Below are 8,183 nucleotides of genomic sequence, written 5' to 3'. Positions count from 1 at the left end.
TTATTATAGCTCTATGTGATATTTTGACTATCCCTATGGCACAGTTCTAAGATAAATTATCGTCCTCTATAACTGCAGTAGAAAAACACCAAACATGAAAATATATAGTACAAATTCTGGCACACAATTCAAGGTATGACTGTCTACAAATTGACTGCAAAACGAGTTCTCAAAGTCTCACCATAGTGGTAAAGCAGCCATGGCACAGGGGTGAAAGCCAGAGTGATGAAACCCAGCACGCTGTTCCCCCAACCTAAACCAAGCTTACTGTACAGCGGATCCGCAGCGAGATCCAAAAACGCACCAAAAGGGGAGCGGACAAGCAGATTTGCCGCAAGAGCTGAAGCGGCGGCCTGGGCTCCATAGGCGTCGACCAGATATACCTGACCGGGAATGACAACAAACAGCGCGCCGAATCCGATGACAAAGGTCCCTATGATAGGAACTATCCAGTGAACATGGTAGTAGGCAGTCCAGCCGTATATAAAACAGCCCAGCGGTGTGACAGGGCCTAGCCATTTCATCAGAATAAGGCGCTGCTCTGGTTTACGTACGACGCTTCCCTGTCCCTGGCCCAGGAGCTTGTCGCTCAGTACCGAAAATAGGACAAGCCCTAGTAGCATTCCGATGCCAAGGCCAAGGTAGGCGAGCCCGGCAGTTCCAGGGCTGAAACCATAGACCCCCTGGAAGACTGACGGAAATGTTGTGAACAGTAAAAAGATGAGGCCGAACATTAGACCTGTATATAGCGACACAAACAGAACAATAGGTGAAAGTATCAACAGCTTGACGGGCCGAATGAGAGCTTGAAGAAGCATCTGGCCAGGCGATTCGTTTCTCGTGACTTTGGGGGCAATGGTTGCGTTCCCAGTCTCTTTTCGCAAACGCTCAGCCTTTCGCTTTAGCAGCACAGTTGCATTTGTCTCCTTTGTGAAGACTACAGTCGTCAACCCGGTGACCCCGGACTTGAGATAACCGGTCAGCATGCTTTCATGCAAGATACTAACAGAGAGCATATACTCACCAATATTAAGATTATACGAAGGGTCCAGCGCCAGCCCGCGTATTCAGATACGAATCCTCCAATGATGGGGCCCAAAACCTGAATTTTGCATCAGCTAGGGAAAGGAGAAATAGAAAATCGCTGAAAGGGGGTTTGACATACAGGTCCTAGAATTGGGCCCATGGTAAACAGCGCCATGGCTTTTCCTCGCTGCTCCGGTGGGGTAACGTCTGCCACTGTGCCACCACCAATACTCATTGGGCCGGAGGCAGCACAACCGGAGAAAAAGCGAAAGACGAGAAACATGGCAATATTTGTACTAAAGGCACAGCCCGCCGTGAACGCAAAGTACACAACATTGCAGATATAATATAGCGGGAGGCGGCCATATAACTCTGAGAGAGGTGCAAGGAGAAGAGGACCCAACGCAAAGCCAAGTACATAAAGGCTCACAGCCATGGCTATGACCGTTTCGTTCGTGACGTTAAACTCTGCGGCGAGCTGTTCTGCACCAGGGGCGAACATGGTAGCAGCAAGATTACTATCATCGAAAGGTTAACCGAAGCACAGTAGAATTGATGTCATAGGAAATAGACTCGTAAGTCGGAGAATACTAACGCTATCAGTGTAAAAAGGCTCACAACGACCACATGCAAATTCCGGTTTAAGGGAGACCAATTCAGTGGGTTTGAAGGGTCATTGGGGCCGTCCCAGCCTACAGTGCTGGTGGACTTTGACTCCTCCCCAGAAAGTGAAGCCTTCGCATCTGCTTCAGGGTCTGCAGTTGTATCATGCTGTTGCTCAAGCGGCCGGTCTGGTGCGGACATCATGGAAGTGCAGTCGATGGTTCAGAGTTGTAATCACCAGAAAGCGGGTATAGAAAGTGAAGATGAGGGAAGACATTTTCGATAGAATTATAAGGATAAAAGACGGTGTTGTGCTCGTCGTGACGGAGCGGAGCGGAGTTGACTCCAGTGTCCCCTGTGTTTACTCGTGTGTATACCCCAGTTGGGGCACGTGACGGAGCAACGGAGCGGAAGATCGGAGCGGAGCATCGGGGCGGGGCACCGGACCAGCCGTTACTTATTCCGTACTAGTGGTAATACGAAATCATTCATTGATACCAACATCAACACCGTCTCACCTCAGACGATGAGCCACGATTCGAGCAGGATCGCCATAAGGATCTCAAATATAACTCTGGACTTTTTCTCTGTTGTTGGACACGTCGGCAGATCCTTGTCATGACAGTCCAAGGCTCAGGCGACTACCACCCCACTCGACTCGGTCCGCGATCGACCCCGTTTGGATCCGTTATCGAATTCCTTTATCCCAGACGATTTTACCGATTGATTAATTGCTGCCAAATTGAATCCAAGTCGGTACCCCCATAATGTCAGATTATAGCCAACCTCGATTTCTCGAATGGGGCCCGGGCAAAACGGCGCGTGGTAGGGCGCGCCTTCCTGACAGCAGACGTCGGGACCGACCACAGCTGTCTTGTAGTCTCTGCAGACAGAGGAAGTAAGGCCATTGTCGCCATTGAAACAAGGTCCTTGCTGACTTTCACTAAGACTTCGATGCGACCGACAACAACCCTGTGGGAGCTGCTCCTATCGCGGGCTAGGCCCTTCCTGTACCTATGTCTCAAGACCCCCAGGTGGTGTACAGCGCCAGCCGACAGTGCAGGAACGAATTCAACAATTAGAGAGCCTAGTCGTTGATCTGATGCAAAAGACATCAGCAGACAATAATGGCTTCCAGGAACGCTCGGACGCGGACACGCCAGGAGGACTGGGGTCTTTCTCTCTGCCTTCTGCTATGGATCACGCGACCCCTGTCTCTTCAGATACAACCACAGATCTCCCCCAAACTCCTTCTCCGTCGGCGTCAGATTGCGGTAGTTTGAAACTGACAAGATCTGGCACGAACTATGTCAACAGCGCGCACTGGGCCGCAGTCCTCGACAGGATTGCCGACCTCAGGGACCACTTTGAGCAGGAAGAGGAAACGCAAGCCAGCCGCCAGCTACCGGATGATGAGCCATCTCTTCCAGAACGTACCGGTCCCCAGCTACTATACGGCTGTACGAAACTGGCCTCTAAAGAGGAGCTTCTTGCGGCACTTCCGGCCCGGCCGGTAGTTGATCGGTTAGTTTCGCGTTATTTTAACTCATTCGATATGTCTCCAGGTAAGTAGAGCTACTCGCGGAAGGGGAAAAAGAGCTCCTTTGCTCATTGCCACACACCAGCCGTACTACATAGCGCTCAATTCCTGAAGGAGGTATTCTCAGACTTCCCCAAATAGCCTACTTTTTACCACTGACCTTCCAACAGTATGAGGAATTTTGGAATGATCCCTCAAAGGCGCCCGTCATATGGCTTGGGCTCTTATATACTATCATGTGCCTGGCGACGCAGTTTCAGAAATTCAGGCTGGATCCAAGCTTTCAAACCTCAACCATGACCCCATCGACAGAGCGTGATCTCCAACAGATGGTTGAGACGTTTAGGGAAAAGATCGTACAATGTCTTGTCTGCGGAGATTATGCGAAAGGCGGTCCGTATGTGCTGGAGACACTCATGCTCTACATTGCCGTTGAGCTATTCCTTCGCAGCGATGCTGAAATTGGCATTTGGATACTCTTAGGTAAGTTCTCCCGACTGTCCATTCGCTGTCAGGCTGAAATTGATTATGCGTCCTTTTTGTTCCAGGTACTATTGTCCAGCTGGCAATGCACATGGGCTACCACAGAGATCCGAAACACTTCAAGATCTCACCCTTCGCAGCTGAAATGCGCAAACGCGTTTGGACTACTGTAGTTGAACTGGACTTGGGAATCTCTACTCAGATGGGTCTTCCTCGGCTGATTAAGCATTGGCAAACTGATACTGGAGAACCTCTAAATCTTTATGATAACGACTTTGACAAGGCCACCATCCAAATGCCTCCTGTACGACTAGAAACGGAGCTCACGCCCATGCTATATCGTCTCGTTAAAGCCAGAATGGTGGCAGTAATTGGTATTATATGGGACTTTTCAACAGACACTTCCAGGCCCTATAACTATGCGGAAATTATGAAGATGGATAGCATGCTTTATGACACGCATAGATCTATCCCTTTATGTCTCCAGTGGCGTTCGATGGCCCATTGTATCATGGACTCCCCGCAGATTATCATGCAAAAGGTCTTCCTGGAGATCATGTTCCACCGTGCAAGAATTATGTTGCATCAGGGGTACCTTCACAGCTCCCAGATCAAAAACCGACTTAGTCACTCCCAGCAGGCATGTATAGATGCAGCGCTCAAGCTTCTTGAACATCAACATGTGCTCCAGGAAGAGACTCAGCCATTTTGTCGGCTGTATCAGGAGCGGTGGAGAGTGTCGTCTCTGGTCAACCACGACTTTCTATTAGCCACGAGCATTCTCTGCTCTTACTTGCAGCAGGCTCGCAGTGCACCTCAAGACGAAGCAGATGATCCTTCGCTGGTGGAAACCATCTGGACCTGTCTTCAGAAAACATATGATATTTGGCGTTGCTCCAGCAGTTCTTCTAACGAGGCACGTAAGGCCGCGAAAGCTTTGAGCGTGGTTTTGGGAAATCGCAATAACCCCCTTGGCAACGCCTCTGGTTCAAAGGATCATGAAAATCTACCGCCACTCGAACAGCTTTCACCACCTCAAAACGACCATACTAGTTACTCCCAGGAAGGTGAGTCACATGGAAAGCCCGTAGATTTCCCGCTATCAACATTCTGACGGGGATATTATTTAGTTCCACTCGACATGTTGGCAAACACAGCTGGCTTTCAAGTTCAATTCCCTGTCTTCGATGCATCGGTCCTCACCAACTGGAATCTTACTCAGGAAGGTATCGAAACCGTTCCGCTCGCAACGCCTGGGACAGGTTTTGGTTGGCCGATGGTAGGTAGTAAGCTATTCGTTAGCTATATTCCAGCTATGCTAACTACTTCAACCAGCAATAAACAAAGTCCAAGTGGTCGTGGAGCGGCCACCGCCGACGAGACGCGAAACAACAGCTTTGAACCCAGCTTCTTAGACACTCTGTTATGATCAAAAGCAGCAGAACAGAACCGAATTCTATATCATCTTGATACTTGCGTTTGACCCCTCACAATCCGCCACTCTGGTCGCAAGAGCCAACAGTCTAGTGATAAGATAGCGACAGTATACCTTCTAAAAGAGACGCTCAAATCTGTGTTCTTTCCTACGCCTTTCCTTCCGCATCTATTTCAAATGTATAAGTTCCTTTCTGCTATCCCGCCGTTCGTCTACAGACTCATCCTTTCCCACAGTAATTGTTTGACGGACTGGACCTTTTGAAAGAGGCATTTCTTCAGCACAGTCTGGGAAAGCTCCCCGATAAGATCCGTAAAGGGCTCGCTCGCGTGTTCCTGTGCGGCTTGTTGTGAATCTGAATCTGAATCCGAATCCGAATCCGAATCTTGAATCCCAATGGCATCTTCAGCAGACTGGAGGGCATCCAACAAGAGACGGATTGCCGTACCGGTCTTGGTCCATGTATTGTTAATGCCAGGCAATTCTCCGAGGCGGAGCCCGGAGTTTCGTGTCATCGTAACTGGCGTTTCCGATATCTCGCGGAGGTGGTTTTCAAAATGGCCCAACGCAATCCCGTACAGATTTGTCAAAGATATATAACAGCTTAAAATGAGAAGGCCAGTTGGTGTGCCCATTTCTTCCCCCTCAGCGGCCTGTACCGACCTATTACCCATGCTTGTCTGGTTCGGGTGATGCGCTTCCCAGCCACCGGAAATCGAGCCTCGGGTGGAGAATTCCATCCGGTCAGCCGTTCGAGAATTTTCATGGCTATGCGGTTCAACGACATTGGACAATGATTTCTGGAGGATCCCTGTCTGTTGCATGCTTCGCAGAATGCAGGAAAATTCTTGAGAGAGCTGCAGAATCCTGCCAATTGGGTAATCGTCAAGCACGCCGGTATTGTTGTCTTTGATATTAGCCCATGGCCCGCGATGAAGGGTGTTTATTGTTTCGTGAATCTTTGCGACGAGTGTTGAAAGTCGCAGAATTGTATCCGGGCCTTTCCACTCCGAAATTCCAGGGAACCCCCCTTGTTCGTCCTCGAACGGGACTGTACTGAATTGGGTTGTTGCATTCAACGGCTCCCGCGGCACTTCACTCCCTTGTGCGTCAAAAGCGCCAACGCCCCATTGAGACGCTTGCTGGTCTAGCAGGGAGCAGAACATTCCCAAATCAGGGACGCCTGGCTCTGCCCACCCCGCACCGGCGCCAGTATCAATATTTGGCGAATCGAAACGCAGGAAATCAACCTTTTCCTCATGACCACCCTCGATCCGATTCAGTGATTGGTCTGTTTTCATTTGCTGAGACGTTGTTACCAAACACAGCTCGCTAGGGTCTCCTAGATAAGGCGACGAATGTTGTGTATTAGTAGAAGAATCCGAGCCACGAATTCTTGGACGAGGACTCGATACAGGATGATGCTTCCTTCCTCGAGCCCTCCGGCCAAAGACACATTCCACTTTTGCTCGAGAGCATCTTGTGCAACAAGGACGCTCGTTGGATGAACGATCGGAGGGGAGTGTGCATTTAAGCTTATGGAACCGGCAGCGCTCGCAGGAAGAACGAAGGGAGAGGAAGTCGTTCCTCGCCGCCATTGGTATCCGACCTTGAGAAAGGGAGTCTTGCAGGTGGAAGAATCAATACAAGAACGGGAAAAAGAGAAAGAAACGAAACCAGAGGAAGGGGTTTTACTGCAAAATTGCAGTCTGACACCTGCAGGATCTCAAAGGCTGATATCGGCTGCTAGAGAAGCGTATACCAAGAAACTTTGCGGTGCCCAAGAAACAGCTTAAATAGCTTGAGTACTGGGTCCTCTGGCCACAGTCGCCAGTCGCGGTCTTATTGTCAATATTACTGTATCTCGCGATTCCGGGAGGATCGAGATCCATGCAGACTAATGCACAATACCGTGGCCATTCCTCGCGTACGGGGGGCCTCTTGCCACGTTCCAGGTTTCTTTCGGATCATTCAACATACAGTAACGCCACAATGGCATGACTTAATCCTATTACAGAACTCGATACATGAAAGATGTTGGTTCGGGGTATGGCGTAGCTTCGCCCTCAGCGCCGGCCGCGACGAGGGTCCGGAACTCATCTCACTCGTACGCTCGTGTCCTGCAATTGGAGTATCCTGGTTGTGTATGCCAGGCCCTTTTGGCCCCCAACCCTATAGGCGGGGTCGTTTTGTTTCTACAGAGTACACATGTGCATATTGTAACCAACTGACACGATAAAATACATATACAACATGCATCAGCCATAACCAAACCAGCTCCCGGCTCCGCCCCACTCTTCAGCTCCTCCGGCGGAACCACGCACGAGAGTGATCATGATGTCCTGAATACGAGATATCCTCTCTTGTCTGCGAATGTTAGGGCTGGCTGGGTGTAGATACATTCAATTACTCGGAGCATACGGAGTGCGAGTCACGTGACTGTATGCCTCAGGCAGGGCGACTTGATCGGACTGACATCAGGATATCCACGATGGCATTCGATGAAGAGGGTCAGAAAAAGTATTGCGAATTGGCACTTGGGAGCGCTACGTGTATACACTTCCAGTTGGATTCAATCAGGCTGGCGCAGACTGTCGGACCTCACGTGCAGCTTATCCTGTTTAGGGCTGCCAACATCGACAGCAGAATCGCACCAATCCTCTTTCAATCCACCGATGTGGTTTGATCTGGGGCCTTATTGTTGGAGTTTTGTGCCAAGCAGCCACTAGTCGATACAACTCTTCTTATTAATTTATTATGGCAAATCCACCATGGAGCCCTAAAGATGGAGACGCTGTCGTGATTCGTCACTTTGTGGGCTCGGACTGTCTGTCCCCGGCCCGCCGACCGTGAGATTCCTCGTCTCACCTCCAGGCAGCTTCTTTTTTAACATTTTCAATTTTCAAATGACGGCTATTATCTGGATCCAGGTGAACCCAGCTTTGGGTGTGGGGTTATCCAACTTTGTCCGTTTAGGAACATGCCCATCCATTCCATCTCTCTGCTTCAGCATCAGCCCCAGATCAGCCTAAATGCCAAACACCAAATGGCATGGCAGATGACTAGCAGTGGCATTTTATCAGGCCTAAATGTAAC

The 8,183-nt window shown here is 49.9% G+C and overlaps 3 protein-coding genes across 3 annotated transcripts; 1 reads left to right on the top strand and 2 right to left on the bottom strand.

The window, feature by feature from the left end:
• Positions 1–11: 11 nt before the first annotated feature.
• Positions 12–1,952, bottom strand: ASPSYDRAFT_176487 (MFS transporter). Its single transcript, XM_040843463.1, has 4 exons — positions 1,622–1,952; positions 1,166–1,544; positions 1,025–1,102; positions 12–965 (listed from the first exon to the last, which is right to left on the bottom strand). Exons 1-4 carry the CDS (start codon positions 1,831–1,833, stop codon positions 144–146), a joined length of 1,491 nt encoding a protein of 496 aa, XP_040703868.1. The 5' UTR covers positions 1,834–1,952; the 3' UTR covers positions 12–143.
• A 444-nt stretch (positions 1,953–2,396) lies between these two features.
• On the top strand, positions 2,397–5,067 carry ASPSYDRAFT_88944 (uncharacterized protein; the record flags this gene model as incomplete). The annotated part of the gene is made up of 7 exons (XM_040852089.1): positions 2,397–2,527; positions 2,578–3,194; positions 3,255–3,286; positions 3,340–3,652; positions 3,718–4,719; positions 4,783–4,920; positions 4,988–5,067. The coding sequence occupies 7 exons, from the start codon at positions 2,397–2,399 to the stop codon at positions 5,065–5,067; spliced, it is 2,313 nt and encodes a 770-aa protein (XP_040703867.1).
• ASPSYDRAFT_44462 (Zn(II)2Cys6 transcription factor domain-containing protein) lies at positions 4,988–7,072 on the bottom strand. Its single transcript, XM_040846853.1, has one exon. The coding sequence runs from the start codon at positions 6,683–6,685 to the stop codon at positions 5,300–5,302; it is 1,386 nt and encodes a 461-aa protein (XP_040703866.1). The 5' UTR covers positions 6,686–7,072; the 3' UTR covers positions 4,988–5,299.
• Positions 7,073–8,183: the final 1,111 nt, after the last annotated feature.

The sequence above is a fragment of the Aspergillus sydowii genome, assembly GCF_001890705.1.
Source record: "Aspergillus sydowii CBS 593.65 unplaced genomic scaffold ASPSYscaffold_4, whole genome shotgun sequence".
Lineage (NCBI taxonomy): Eukaryota > Fungi > Ascomycota > Eurotiomycetes > Eurotiales > Aspergillaceae > Aspergillus > Aspergillus sydowii.
Note: the sequence above shows the minus strand (reverse complement) of the source record. Positions and strands in the feature narration are given on the sequence as shown.

Coding starts and splice junctions, on each gene's coding strand:
- ASPSYDRAFT_176487 (XM_040843463.1), bottom strand. CDS start 1,833: ATGATGTCCGCACCAGACCGGCCGCTTGAGCAACAGCATGATACAACT. Junction 1,545..1,621: donor AGCCTTTTTACACTGATAGC/GTTAGTATTCTC, acceptor TTTCGATGATAG/TAATCTTGCTGCTACCATGT. Junction 966..1,024: donor TTCGTATAATCTTAATATTG/GTGAGTATATGC, acceptor GGTTATCTCAAG/TCCGGGGTCACCGGGTTGAC.
- ASPSYDRAFT_44462 (XM_040846853.1), bottom strand. CDS start 6,685: ATGGCGGCGAGGAACGACTTCCTCTCCCTTCGTTCTTCCTGCGAGCGC.